Raw genomic sequence first — 15,668 nt, 5'->3', positions numbered from 1 at the left:
GCATTTGAAAGACAAAACCATAATAATTGTTATATTAGATAATTATTTTATTCTTTTTTCAGCTAGTGTCGTTGTAATAATTGTACCAGTGGGATCTATCACAGCTGGTTTCGCTATGGATGCATGGGGACGATTATGGGCTGTAAGGCTTGCTATTATACCAACGGTTTTGGGATGGTGTCTGATTGCTAGTGCAAATTCAGTTGGTATGATCATCGCAGGAAGACTTTTAACTGGATTTGCTACAGGTAATATTCATGAAATATAACCAAATGGATATTATTGTTCTTAAAGCATCATGGTCACCACTGAAAGTTTGTAGCATTATGAACGAGTTAGAGGAGGATACGCCACTATGCTTTTCATTATTCCTACACTAGGAAAGTTCCTTAAATGTGTGTTCTGAATCAAATATTTCTCAGTGATTAGTCAAGCTCTTACACTCCAGAAGATATTTTATTAGCCTAAAATATATATAAAGGTGTTTATTATTATTCAATTATATCTCTTAAGACCTAACCTAACCAAGTAATCGTCTTCAGAGACTGAAGGTGAATAACTTGGTTATTTAAAAGCGCGTCAGACAGTGTAATTGTGGGAGGTGCTGTAAACAGTGTATTCAGTATAATGATTTATTGTTCTTGCTATGTTCATTTGTTAAAAAAACTCTTAGACATCCAAAATCTTAACATCTCACTATAATTTCGTCGTTCGCTCTACTATACACAAGTACTGTGTATTTTCTACGTTCATCTGCAGTCCTCATTTTCCGTATTTTTTTTAGTTTTCGTGCCTTGCACTCTAAGTAGTCCTTGTCATTTGTACATATTACCTGATCCACATTTGCAAACTGGAGAGTATACAACCAGGTGTCATCGTCTATTTGAAGCCTCATTCCATTGTATGTTTTCTTCCAAGACAACCTATATAATAGTTGATATCATTCTACAGTATAATGTAATTCATACTTCGTAACTTCCGTATCCATTATGAGGGATTAAAGAGTAAACGTATTTTTTATTTATTTTGCGTCAGGCGAATTATGCATCATACATCATTAAAAAATTACAACATTCTTCGCATAATCCAGCAATCATGATGTATACACTCTAATGGCGATACTTTATCTGTTTCTCCTTGAAAAATAAATTTCACATTGTGAAAGCTGAAAGCTGGGAAAAAACTTGTAGAAATAGTTAAAAAGACACTCTCTGGGTTTGATCTGGGTTCCTGATCACACAGAAATCAAGGAAGCGAATGTAATTACCTAAAAGGAGTACAAATTGTCAAGAATAATATTCTCTAGACGGTCAATGTTCCTGATCACGCGGGGATCAAATAGGCGAATGTAATTACCAAAAAGGAATACAAATAGTTAAGAATAACAATTTGTGCTTTGGTTTGGGTTCTTGGTCACACAGAAAGCAAAAAGGCGAATGTAATTAACAAAAAGGAGTAAAAACAGTCTAGAATAATATTCTAATGGCTTTGGTCCGAGTTCCTGATTATGTAGGGATCAAAAAGGCGAATTTAATTACCAAAAAGGAGTACAAATAGTCAAGAATAATATTCTCTGTGCTTTGGTCTGGGTTTTTGGTCATACAGAAATCAAGGAAGCGAATGTAATTACCTAAAAGGAGTACAAATTGTCAAGAATAATATTCTCTAGACAAGGGGTGCTCAAACTTGAACTGCTGGCGATCTACCTCAATATTTTTAGACTACTCACGATCGACTCTGAGAGGCTGCAAGTATGTGTGATACAGGGTTGTCGTACATACACGATACACCCTATCTACCTAGGTAGGGTGTACCGTAGCATATATAGATATTAGCTTTCTGCACAATATAGGTACATTATTTTCGTCAAGGTTTGGGTTAGGTTTAGTTAGGTTCTTCTCTACAATATCAATGAAAAAACTCATAGTTATTCAAAATTGCGAGTTTATTGGTTGTTACAAAACAAAAGAGTTACATATGGTGTTAAACCTACCTAAAGAGTGGCTTTGGATGTTGAAGCGTGGCACTGCATGCCCTCAGCATACTTTTCATAAGATGGTACGTAACCACTGAGTGCTAATCGCAAGCATGATGACATATGATCGTCAGTTAGTCGATTGCGATATTTTGACTTAATTATCTTCATTTCAGAAAATGCAGACTCGCACAAGTAAGCTGACCCAAACAATGCCGTCAGTTGAAGGGCGATTTGCCTTAGATTCGGATATTTATCTTCAGATATAAAACACCAGAAATTTGTATCAGATGCTGTAGCTTTGAGATGTATATCTGATATAATCTGCACCAACTCATTTTCAACAACATGAGTTCATATTAAACTGACTTGCTATTTCAGTAGCTAATTCCTCAATGTTTTTACATGAAAAAGGATAACTCATAAATGATGCTATATTTTCCAATTTACTGCAATCATAAAAACGCATTTCGAATTGTCCCAAAATATTTGATAATTCAGCCTCATACGTATCATAATTAAACTGAGGAATCCTTGCTTTCAAAGACGGAAAATGTTTCAGATCCTTTCTTTTCAGTTGATCTATCATAAGTTGCAATTTACTTTTGAATGCGTTTACTGCGCTAATCATCTCAATAATAGTTTTTCCTTTACCTTGAAGCTCCAAGTTAACGATGTTTAAGTGCATTGTGATGTCAGTCAAAAATGCCAAATCAGTCAGCCATTTTTCGTTTTTCAAAATCTGCGTGTCATCACCTCTTTCGTCTAGAAAAGCTGTTATTTCGGGCAATAATTTCCTCCGTGTTTAAAACTTTGGAACACAAAACTTGTTGATGTATAATGCAATGGAATGAAAAAAATGAAGGGAATTCTTCATTAGCTCGACACAATGCCACAAAACCGTTTTTGTTTCCAGTCATTGCTGGTGCTCCATCGGTTGTAATGCACACTAATTTATATATTGGTAGCTCGTAGTTTTTTACAAAATTAAAGAAAACTTCATATATATCTTCGTCACGGGTCTTCCCCTTCAAAGGAATGATTGTCAAAAATTCTTCCTTAGCCGACATGTCATTGAATACCATCCGAATAAAAATACACAGCTGGGCAGTGTCTGTCATATCGGTGGATTCGTCGAACTGAAAAGAAAAGTATATACATTCCATGATATCATGTTTTAGTTTATCTGCGATGTCCTGACTCATGACTTCAATACGCCTTGTGACAGTCGGACGAGATAACTGAAGTTCTCTAATAGCAGATATGATTTCTTTTTTATTTTTAAAATCTCCAAATAAAGTCTCACCCGCTTCAATAAATGCTTCCTTCACCACCGATCCATCTTCGAATGGTTTCTTGTGTTTCGCCAATATATGAGAGCTTTTGATTGTTTGGCTGGTTTTGTGAACATGGTTTGTTCTTTTTTCAAACAAGATATAAAATCACTTACTTTTCGTTTTCTTAATTCACTCTGTGGCGGAAAATCAAGCTATCGTCTTCAGTGACTGAAATGGAGCTTTCAGTCTCTGTGAAATTGCTTTATATTAGGAATGTGGGAATGAAAAGAGGACTTAATCTTCTATTTATATAATAAACTAAGTTACAAAGCATTGAGAAAACTGAGCAGCATCTAGTTGATTACCCAGTAGGAATAGACTTCTAAACACATTAAAACTTTTTATTTTATTTTTTAGCTTGGGGTAGTATACCTGCAACCGTTTACATAACAGAAATTGCTAGAGCCGATATGAGAGGATCACTGGTTGTAACAGCTCCAACTTTTGCTTCATTAGGTAAGTAGTAACACTTGATTAAAAATACAAAGACTCATTGGGCCTTATCAATTTATAACCGAATGAACAAATGTAATGTCTCTTGCCGTAATCTATTTATATTTTAAATGCATTTAATTATATATGAAGGCCTCGATCGATTGATGTAATTTATGTATTTCAGGTATGTTAATATGTTTTCTGAAAGGATGGTTTTTGAATTGGAGAACTGTGGCTTGGCTTTGCAACATATATGCACTAATGCCTATTTTATTTCTTTTTCTTATTCCTGAAAGTCCCCCATGGTTAGTTTCAAAAGGAAAAATAGAACAAGCTGCAAAGAGTTTACAATGGCTCAACAAATATCAACCTCAACCAGAAAACAGAGTAAGTTTCCAATTTGTAAAACCTTTAATTGGCTATAGAGAGTTCCACTGGGATTTAGTAGAAAAACTTGATGGAACAATGTAACCATTGTATGGACGGACGTTTGTGGTTAGAAAACCTTTGATGAGAGAAAGGTTGATGAATTGAAAATAATTATAATCAAATATAAATTCTTTTTAGGGTATATGACATGAGATTGAATGATTGAAATTTGTGTGATTGAAATTTTGAAGATGATTAATAAGTTCTGCTCCAAAAATATTCATCAGCATTCTGTATATGTACTTCCTTCCGAATAGTTACAAGATTATTCTTTGAAATGCTCCAATGGAAAATTTATATAAACATCAAAATTTATAATGTTATGGAACTGAAACAAAAATATAGTCCCAGTGAAAACAGATTAAATTCCGTATTCACATTACCTTCACTCACTATTTTTTTTTTCAGGCAGTGTATGTTTATTATAATGTCACTTCATCAGAGCTCTATACATTCGGCACTTTTTTATTCTAGTTGAGAAATCTGTATTAGGGGCGTTTTAATTTTCTACCGACAACCTGAGTGTCAAATTTTTTGATTTAAAAAAAATGAAAGAGTATTTCTTTTATAAAATGTAAATTAAAACATTGTGCAGTTATTCATTTTATACCTTTCATTTATTAAAAGTTTTATCAGAATAGTAAGAAAAAATAAACACCTCACTGACAAAAAAAAATATTTATTGGTTATTATGTAAAATAAAATTGTCAGTTTTTCTTTAACTTTTGCCTAACTAGAATACAAGCATTTATTATTATCTAACACGATTTATAAGATTTTTTATTACAAATACATAACAAATTACAACTAATACCACTAGTCACATTTTTGCTTGTTAGGATAACAAACTTTGAAATATTTGGCAAATAATTCAAATAAACATACTTTATGTTAATACCTTGTATGGCCAATATGTGATAATATAATACATTATTTTAGTATATATGTTTTTAATAAACTGTATCATATGCTACATTGACGTTTAATTACAAGAATGACAAAATTGTGACAGAGTGTGATAGATATTAATAAGCTAACATTTGAACTTAATCTTTCAATATTTTTAAGTTTTTAAAACGAAAAGAAAACATAGTGCTTCTTTTATAATGCCACATAATATATTATTTCTTTATAGAACCATTCTTTGGTGCACGGAAAATCAGACTAATTTTCTCTAATCACTTATTCTACTTTTCAAATACTTCTATTGGTTTATCAAATTCGTAATAAACACGCCTTCCTTTTTTGACTTTATTAGGACTTGGAATTATTTTTATCATGTTTTCAAACATGACATCTGTTTTAACTATTTTAAATATTTTTCCAGTGTCATCAACAGTTTAATAAACCATGACCTGAACATCTCCATCTTCATCCACACAACTTTTTGCAACTCCTAAGTAGGTGTACTCGACTTTGTTTCGTGACGACAGCTCCGGTTTAATATGCAGCTTTTTTCTGATTAAAGAGGCTGATCATCTTCGTCTTCTGAACTAGAAGTATAAACAGTCTTATAAAATCTCTTTGTAGGTGCTCTAATTACATTGGTTATATCAGCCAGTGGTTCTTTTAAATCTGAGCTTGGCTGTCATTAAGGTTCAGGCAATGGGCGATAAGTCTTCAAATTCACAAAATTTCTGGCAAAAAACAAGTCAATGATCGGTAACTCAGCATTCCAGATTGCTGAGCAACTAGTTGTTGGACTTTCATAGTTACCTTTCAACGGAATAATTTCACTTGGAAATTCCATTAAAATCTGGGTAATATAATATTTGCCAACATTGTAAAGCGTTAATAATAGATCCTCCCATACCGTCAGCTGCTCCCTTGCTGTGACCGGATTCAAAAAATTCCAGGTTGAACTTTCAAATTTGTATTATCTTATTGAAAAAAGACAAAAGTTATTTTTTTGTTTGTACTGTGATGCTGGTTCATCAGAAAAAAATGGACTGTCTTAATTTGGGGTAATTCTTTTTGAATCTAATCAAGTACGTACCGGATGTAGGTGAGCCCAAATAGCTGTAGGGCTATGATTAAGATCAGAAGATACAGTACAAAAAAAGTGATATGTTTGTCCTTTGGAGAAGTCCAATACACTACTGCGGTATGCACTAATTTCTTCGTGGTACTTACAGGCTTAGTTTTCACTATAGTCAATAAAGCAATTTCGTTTTCAGCCAATTCATTTATACATTGGCGATATGATTTAAATTTATTCCTAATATTAAATATATGATTTAAAAACTTTTAATTCTTCTACTAATCAAAATTGCAATTTAACTTGCTCAGTTTTCTGTTTTTACTGATTTTAACTTTTTTCCGTTCTTCTCAATAATATCCGTTATTATAATTCCATTCTAATCCAAAATTCGTTTCTGCATCTTTTTTTAAATGAAAAGTTATAGTCTTTTTTTCCAGCAGTAGTTCGTGACATATCATCCCTATGAATTTTCTCTATCAATAAAATATTTATTAGTTTTGATGTATAGTTTGTTTATTTTCTTTTTATTCTCAAAGTCACAGTTTAAGTCTTAGTCCCGACCGGTTAATTGTTGTGCCTTCAAAGATTTTTTTCAAGCGTTTCGTTTTACTTTTTTTGTAATGTTCATTAATGGCATTCAAGATACTATATTGTGTTTTTTTTCTTCGGTGCTTTTAATTTTATCTTTATATATTATTATTATAGCTTTGGTTATGTTATAAGTTACCTTTTTTATTTTGTGACGTTGAAGTATTTTTTTATAATTTCCTATTTTATTCTTCTTTTACATTGTCTTGAAGTTTCAAATTTTATCTATAATTTTTCGATCTGTTTCGTCTAACTTTTTTTCTACCTCTAGTTCTAGCAGTGGATGAGATTGGAGTTGGTGAAATATTTTCATTTGTACATAGAAATTTTGATTAGTTAGAAAAAGTAAGCCCTACTTTAATATCCCAATCTATTACTACTATGGATATATTTTAGACTGACTATTCTCGAAGAATATTTTGACATTATTTATAGGAGTCTACCTAATAACCACTAGCAGCCAGATTATTCTATGTTTCGCTGGATAGATTGAATGTTATCTACTATATATCACGCCATGTAGCATACAAACGTCGCATAGAAACGATTCAATTGAAATCATAATAAAAAATTTAACTTCATTATTATAGGAAGCTATTTATTCATAAGTTACTTGGAGCAATGTATGGATGTGATAATAATACTAATTTTTTAGCACGAATCCCTTGCAGAACTACAATTACACGCTCTTCAAAAAGAACATCAAGCCAAGCTTGAAGAACAGGCTAAAAGAGGAGATTCTGGAGGAATGGCAAAACTCAAAGAATTTTTCAAACCTACTGGTTACAAGCCTCTTCTTATTCTTACTGGTCTCTTCTTTTTCCAACAATTTGCCGGAATTTACATCACTTTATTCTACTCTGTAACATTCTTCCATGTAAGTATTGTTATTATATATTAAATTTATTTCAACATTCTACACTACACATATTTTTTATATGAGTTTTGAATTAAATTCTGGAAAATTCTCTCAAATAGCAAATAATTGAGATGTGATTAAAGTAAAGGCGACTAAAACTCGCGTAAGCCGAAAAAAAGAAAACACGGAAGAACATCTGGTAGTAACCGCAAAACAGAGTCAGGTCAACGACTTTTCTTCTATGTTCTAAGCTGTCCAAGCTTTTGGTCAGCTCTGGATTGCCTATAAGTCTTCTATATTGAGTCAGTCGAGCATCCTAAAGATATGATTGGTAGCCGAGCTACAAATGTGTGAGCCTTGTAGAGGATTAGTAGCTGTTGCGGAGTATATAGCTTTTTAGTCTTAAAGAGGGCTCTAAGTTTTTGTGAAGCTTCCTTAGCTAATTTTGTCACGTTACTATGTCAGAACATATTGCTTCCAACCTCAACAACCAATAACGGAATTTGCGGAGATGTTGATATTTTATATCCAGACAGGACCAAATCTTAAGCCTCATAACGTTGACCAAATAAATCACTCAGTTTTCTTTTATATTTTATATTTGTTTTTATTTGTCAGTATTCAAATTAGTATTTTCTATTAAATATATTAAAAAATAAGGATAAATTTCTTTCGTCTCTTATTTTTTGAACTTTTTGATATGTTTATGCTTCTAAATGTTCTTGATTTTGGGTCTCATCTGATGTAAAATTAGTTTCTTTTATAATTTTTTAAAGACAGATGAATATTTGAGATTTCTACTCCTTTTAGTCTTTATAAAAATATTTTTATAAAGACATCTGCCTTCAAAAAATTATAAAAGAAACTAATTTTGAATCAGAAGAAGCATAATATCAAGAACATTTAGAAACAAAAATAAGGTTATAACATATTTTTTTGTCAGACTACATCAAAAACTATTAGCATTAAATTTAACAAAAAATTAGTATTTGACCAATTGGTCAATTACTTGAGAATGAAGTTTGATACTTTATCTTCTACATTATATGTTGTCCTTTCAATAGTTTAGTATTTGTCCTATACTTTTATGGTCTATAAATAAGATACCAGATCAAACACTTGAGTTTTTTAACAGGTTTCAAATATTATAAATATTAATGTAATAAGGTACTCGCATTTTTTACAAAGTATTTCAAATTTTCAACTAATATGTCTCCTTGATGATAACGAGGTTATCGTTGCCGGCAACGTAACGTTTGCTGTTATAATACACTTTTTCTTTAGTAGCTACTTATAAATAAAACATATATATATATATATATATATATATATATATATATATATATATATATATATATATAAATAAAGTGACCTTTTATAGGTTAAGTTCTTATTACATAATCACAATAAAATATTGAAATAAGTTGAATTTCAATCTCACTTACATTTAAACTAATACTGGCAAGAAAATGATTACATCTCATAGGATCGTCAAAATGACCAACACTATCAAACAAATTTTGTTGTATATTCGAATTTCTTGACATCATAAAAAAACCTTTATCAGTTGCTCTAGTCGTGGTATTCTTACATCCTAGCACAAAACACGATTTGTATACTATTTTTCAGATCAATCAAAGCTTAATAATAACGCTTATTCTAAAATTTTAGAATAAACGCGAGAATAATTCATATTTACTTTGTATCATATGTTCAGTGTTTATTTTATATCTAAGACGTCATGCAATTAGGTGGCCTTACTGAAATGTTTAAACTAGCTACAAAATTTTTGAATTTTGAATAATTTTTTACTCTATAAATATAGATCAAAAAATTATAATAAAAGTTGTATATACACTATTTTTTTTCTCAAACCCTGCAAGTACTTTATTTTGTTTCTGTTTGTTTCATTATGACTATAAAAGTAATTGTCTGTATGAATAATCGCTCTACAATATAAATATAATCTGTGATTTGTTGAAAACTGGCCCATATGGTGCTTATTTACTAATAAATTGAAAATATATGTGAAAAAATTAGGGAATTTGAGTAAGGAATCGCTTTTTTTCAGTACCAATAATTTAATGAAGCCTAAATTAAAATCTAGTGAAGAGCTTCAAGAGGCTATCGATGCTATAAGCAGGATGTTTAATGTACCAAAATCAACACTTATTTTTGTGGAAAAAATAGAATACATGCAGAGATTAATCCCAATTTTGATTAGGAAAAACTATAGGTTGGTTGGTTGTTCCATTCGGCAGATAGAGGTTTTCCCGATACAAAAACCCAGTTATTAGATAGTGTTCAACTTCTGGCAAGAGAGCTAAAACGGAATAATATTTATTGTTTTAAGGATGGAAGGGATTACATATTTTAAGGGATTTTTGTCACGACATCCTGAACTATCTCTTCGAATATTTTAAAATCTCACTGCAGCTAGAGCTCGTGGCATAGATATAGGTATTCAGCTGCTCCTTGGAAAAAATGGTCAAACACTTACAGTCAAAGACTAAATAACTTCTGTCAATTAATGGAATCAAACTGGTCAAATACTATATAACGCAAACAATTTTCTTTATAATACTGTTTTATGAGGTTATAAATAATCTATGGGATGAATAACTGTAATTGAATAACATATATGTTTGATAACTTTTCTGATTTATTTGGATGTATAGGTATCTAGAAAAAAAATATGACTGGATAAAACAGTGGCAATGAAAAATCCTTAACAGTTCAAATACTGGTACGTTCACTCTACTAATTCCGATTTTTCTTTTTTTTTTTAGGAAGTTGGTAGCACTCTTAACCCATACCTAGCATCAACGTTTTTATGTCTAATTAGAATGTTAATGGCTTGCTTCAATTCATATTTGTTGAAAACTTTCAACAGACGATCCTTGTTAATAACCAGTGGATTTGGTATGGCACTTTGCACTGGATTGTCAGGATTATTTACTTATTTAATAAAACAAGGTATATCGGTTTTTTTTTCATTTTTTTCCAGGAACTTTTTACATTATATTTATATCTATCATGAGAGATTATTTCTAGTTCATAAAGCAAATAATATTAAAGTTATTCATAGTAAAGGAACATTCAAAGGTGGCAATTAATATTTTTGGCCTTTACAAAACTTTATCTTGTACCACTGACATTTCCAATGTAATTAGGCCATACAAAAACTATTGTTGTGTCTGAAACCGTTCATGTTACGCTTGAACTGATTATTATCAGTAAGATAATACATAAATATTTGGATATAAAAAATCAAATTCTGTTGGATCACGAATAACCCAATCATTGCTCCAAAGAAAGCTGACGTCGACTGGTGCATTAAAATGCTGAAAAAATGTGCCAATGGCTCAATAACATCGTATTATATAACATTTCTACAGTGTGGATCTTTAAAGTTAAGTTAAATGCAACAGAGGTAATTTGTGGAAGATGTGGGACTATTTAGGAAAGCTACCCAGAATTGGTTGTGGATCTTATTTTCCCTCCTTGATACACTTAGACACTTTAGAACCACTTTACTAGTAGAATTTTTATATATACATTCCCATGCATATCCGCACTAAGCATACAGTTAAATAGTGCAAAATTACCTAGAGGAAGTGAAAATTGCAGCACTAGCACATATTCTCGATCTAAACTTCTTTGAACACTTATGATGATGTATGGTTGGAGCCTCACCGACTTCAAATGGAAATCTAAATGTGCTTTCATGAAGATATGTGGAAATATGGGATTAATCTGATCAAGATGCAATTATAAACCGGATTTTAAATTTGCTACCAGTAATCTGTGCAAGGGAAGGCAATACAAAGTGTTAAATAAAGAATTAAGAAGTGTAATAATTTATATATGATTGTATGATTAATGAGTTGATCAAACCCTAAAAATGTATTAAGGGTATTCTAGAATAATCTTTTTGTCACAAGTTTGAATAAAATTAGACTGTAACTTTTAAAAATTTTATAGTGTATATAAAAACTATTTTTTTAGGTTCCTTAACCATGACTTGGTTACCTTTAGCAGCTCTTCTTCTGTTTGTTGTGGCATCTATGATTGGTTTTCTACCAATACCTTGGACAATGATGGCGGAACTTTTTCCTCTAGAAATAAGAGGAGTTGCCAATAGCATTGCTTACAGCATTGGTAACTTACTGATGTTTGCTTCAATACAAAGTTTCTGGGGATTGGTATCTGTTTTCCAAGGTTTTGCAGGAGTGCAATGGTTCTTTGCGGTTATTTCGATATTAGCGTCATTGTACACTTACATATTTGTACCAGAAACTCACAGAAAAAAATTGAATGATATTACAGATTACTTCGTTCACAACAGTATTTATTTGTTGGCGAAAAAAGAACCAAAAAATTCAAATAAAATAGTGAATGGTACCAGAGTTGGCAAAAAGGATATTATTAAAGCCAACGTCGGACAAAACGACAAACTAATGGAAAATGTTTAGTTTCCTTAAATTTCATTTTGTAATCGTACGTTGTTACGGGTAAGATTCAGTTATTCCACATAATTTTTACTCTATGTGATTTGTCAAATTATAGATTTCGAAAGATTCTGATACTTAAAATTGAAATTCTATTTGGAACTGACATTATCTTCAAGTAAAATTTGAGTTTTTATCATTTATGTTTTGTCTTAGAATTCTATATATTTGGTCACTTATACTTACTTTATTTATCCTTAATATAAAAGCTGATTACATATAGGGTGTCTCAAAATTAGACTGCCATTGCGTTAGAAGGAATTCCTTTAATGAAATAAAAATAAGTTGATTTATTGATATAGTATTCCGCTGTTTCCAGATGAATAAAGTATTTCTTCCACAAATGAATGAAATTTTATAATTTTTTAAAGTTAATATATTTAATCTTAACTATAATAACAATTTATGGAAGAATAACAAAAGGAATAACATTTAAGAACACAATTTAGTTAGACTGAATTTTTGCTATAAAACATATTGAAAGAGCATTATTTTCTCGTGTACATAAAGGGATTCCTGTGACTTCTAGTAGTACACAGTAACTTTACATATAGCCTCAGTTTGTAATGAATTATTTATTGAAAAATATTATATTTATAAATATTTGATTTTATGTAATATGCAAAACAATTATTCTAATTTTTTTGTCCAGAATCAATATATTCAGAGTGAGGGCGAGCACAGTTCACATGAACCGAGGGAAAGAAAACAGTTCCATCTTCACTTTATTATAACCACTTACAAATGTTTGAAATTTCATTACGACTGTGTAACTCTGTCACTTATTATTAATTATTAAGTATTTATATCAGTTTATGCTAATATTTCAACATACTTAATTGGTTTCTCAAAATTTAAATTCATGCGTTGTAACATTCAACACTGTTATATTTCAACATACATGGCATTTTTTTATTAATTCATATTATAATTTTATTTTAGTTAACATAATTAATTGTAAACAGGGTTTGAAAAAGTGGCTTTGACCCTTTTTTGATAAAACAGTAGTTATCCATAACTTCACAATTAATTTATTACTTTATTACCAACAAAATAATTTAGACATGTATATAAAATACATTTTGTGCAAGAAATTCACGGTGGTAGTTGAATTTCGCGATACCCTTATAAAATGAAACAATGCATTGTCGATAATACATAATTAGTTAAATCAGATATGTGACTGTTGAATTGTATTAAATAAAGATCTATTTAAAAAACTGCTCACTGCAAACAAGTCTACAAATTTATTTTTTAATTTTTAAACTGCCTTGTTCTTATCTAATTGTTTTTTGTCATTATGATCACAAAAGTTGTTTCAAACTCTAAATATTTTGATTATGAAACGGCGATGATCTTGATTTAACAAAATTTGTACTAAAATTTTGTATTTGTCAAAAACAACCGAATTATTCGCCTTCATAATTAATTTATTCTAATATAGAAAAAATTCAAAATACTCTGATATATCTAAGGGGCCATGGTATAACTACTTATATTCACAAGACAATTTGTATCCAAGGATGGGATAGCCGAGTAGAATCATATCGTTTTCTACTCAGATTAGATACTTTGAACTATAAAGCTCCAACGCTGACAAAATCTGAAAATTAAACCTTCGGACCACCAGATATTTATCAATCAGCAACCATAAATGGTATGTACGTCTCGAGTGAATTTTAAATCTTGTAATCATCGCGGCACATAACCAAAATAGAAATTATTTTCCTTTGAAAACAGATTACAGTTTCATTAATAATACATACTTAATTGCCATTGTAGGAACAGGTCTTTAAATAATCTATTTGTAAATAATATAAAAAGCTTTTGTTTCAAATCATCTGTCTTATATATTTTCTATCCTCAAAATGACTAGAAACATGTATAAAGAATTTCAATTTTTTGTGTATTTTTGGTCAGGTCATGAATGAAAATAGCAGGTCTTGTATACAATAATTTTTAATACGAATCACATATTAATAATGGTTATTATTATAATCGAGAAAACGCACGATTTTCACTATCCTATAGGTACATTGCCAATTAGTCGTTCTACCCCCCTTTAGAGATCCAGAATTGAGCTGTTGTATGGTTAAAAAATCCCATACATAGTGTTTTATGAATTTTATGTACATATTAGTACAATTTCATGTTGACGACCGACGCTGGCTTAGAGCCTCAAATGAGGTCTGGAGCTTCCATTAATGCAGCATCAAATATAAGAGCATCAAGTTTCAAAACACTATAATATACCACTTCTGTCCTCTATTCAATAATTGCTTCATTGAATTCTTAGCTTGAATGGGTGATTTATTCTGATTCATGAATATATATATTATATTATTAAAGTTATTGATAAAATATAATATATATAAAATATCTACCTCGTAGATATCATTGTACTATTTATTTTATTTTTATAATAATACCCGATTTAAAAAGCTAAATAGTGTTTAGTTTTGACGTTGCATTAATATAATATGTGACGCTCTAAACTAACGTTGAGCGTCAAGATGAAATTGCACTTAAGTTTCTCACATCGTTAATAATAGTTAAATATTAAGTATGAATTGTTCTCTTGTGATAACTTGTATAAAAAAATTACAATTTGAACTCTGAATGAAAAAATTGGACACAATTGAAGATAAACACGGAATACAAAGTACTTATAGACATGTGTTCCTCATAATCATATAAAGGATGTAAGAATTATAGACAAACCTAGGTTTAACTGGTTTAATTGGCTAACTGTGGGCCCAATTAATCGTAGTCGGTTAAATCCTGGAATTAAGTTACTAATCTTAGTGAAATTCAGATAGAATTTTGTTTGTTGAATTCAGTTTAATTTTTTTCTTTTGTACTTAATATGTGATTATTTCGAAATACATCGTTTCATATCTTCATACCTAATGCTCAATTATTTCTAATCAAATCTTATGAAACCTTATTCATTGAGAAAGAAATTTTCAGTGGGTTTTATCTAACAGCTCCATAAATATGTTTATGTCCTTAGAAAAGAACTTATAGTGTATGTCGAAAGACACACAGATAAATAACTAGACTGTGCAGAAGTTACAACATATGAAAATTACACAATAATAAAACTAATAAAATGTGGCAACATTACTTGTAGTTTTTTTATTTTTTATTTAGATAGAGAAGATGAAGTTTATCTCAAAACAATCAAATTAACGTGAACAAAATATATGGAATAATAACAAAAGTAAACATTAATATTCTATTGGAGCCTCACTTTTAAACTTCTTTACCATTCATTTGTTAATGTAACAAAATTAAAAATTGGATTCAGACATATTTGCACTTGTTACCTTAAGAGTATTTTCTATTTGATTGCAGTAATATTACTAGTTAATACTTGTATAAAATATTTTTTTTAATGATATAAACAGTACATTACTATTATTAGTACTAATGTATCAATGTTTTAAGCATTTTCTACTTCCCCATTTGTCCTATAACGTGCCCTTCGTATTCCTACTCTGTACTACATCTGTCAGTAGAATTATTGGTAAGGAGGTTTAGAGAGAAGATT

The 15,668-nt window shown here is 30.3% G+C and overlaps 1 protein-coding gene across 2 annotated transcripts in view; it reads left to right on the top strand.

Moving 5' to 3' along the window:
• LOC130895994 (facilitated trehalose transporter Tret1-like) overlaps window positions 1-15,241 on the top strand; it is a 104,321-nt gene extending 89,080 nt beyond the window's left edge. Inside the window, exons 6-12 of one of the 2 annotated variants that reach the window (XM_057803701.1) lie at window positions 63-248; window positions 3,670-3,768; window positions 3,932-4,134; window positions 7,401-7,622; window positions 10,394-10,580; window positions 11,613-12,118; window positions 12,768-15,241. In XM_057803701.1, the coding sequence (XP_057659684.1) occupies window positions 63-248; window positions 3,670-3,768; window positions 3,932-4,134; window positions 7,401-7,622; window positions 10,394-10,580; window positions 11,613-12,079 (1,364 nt within the window). In that variant the 3' untranslated portion in view covers window positions 12,080-12,118; window positions 12,768-15,241. Of the gene's footprint in view, window positions 1-62; window positions 249-3,669; window positions 3,769-3,931; window positions 4,135-7,400; window positions 7,623-10,393; window positions 10,581-11,612 lie in introns of both variants that reach the window. The other variant, XM_057803700.1, reaches the window with a different exon arrangement.
• Window positions 15,242-15,668: the final 427 nt, after the last annotated feature.

Source organism: Diorhabda carinulata, chromosome 6, assembly GCF_026250575.1.
Source record: "Diorhabda carinulata isolate Delta chromosome 6, icDioCari1.1, whole genome shotgun sequence".
Taxonomy (NCBI): domain Eukaryota; kingdom Metazoa; phylum Arthropoda; class Insecta; order Coleoptera; family Chrysomelidae; genus Diorhabda; species Diorhabda carinulata.
This window is presented reverse-complemented; position numbering and strand designations above follow the sequence as displayed.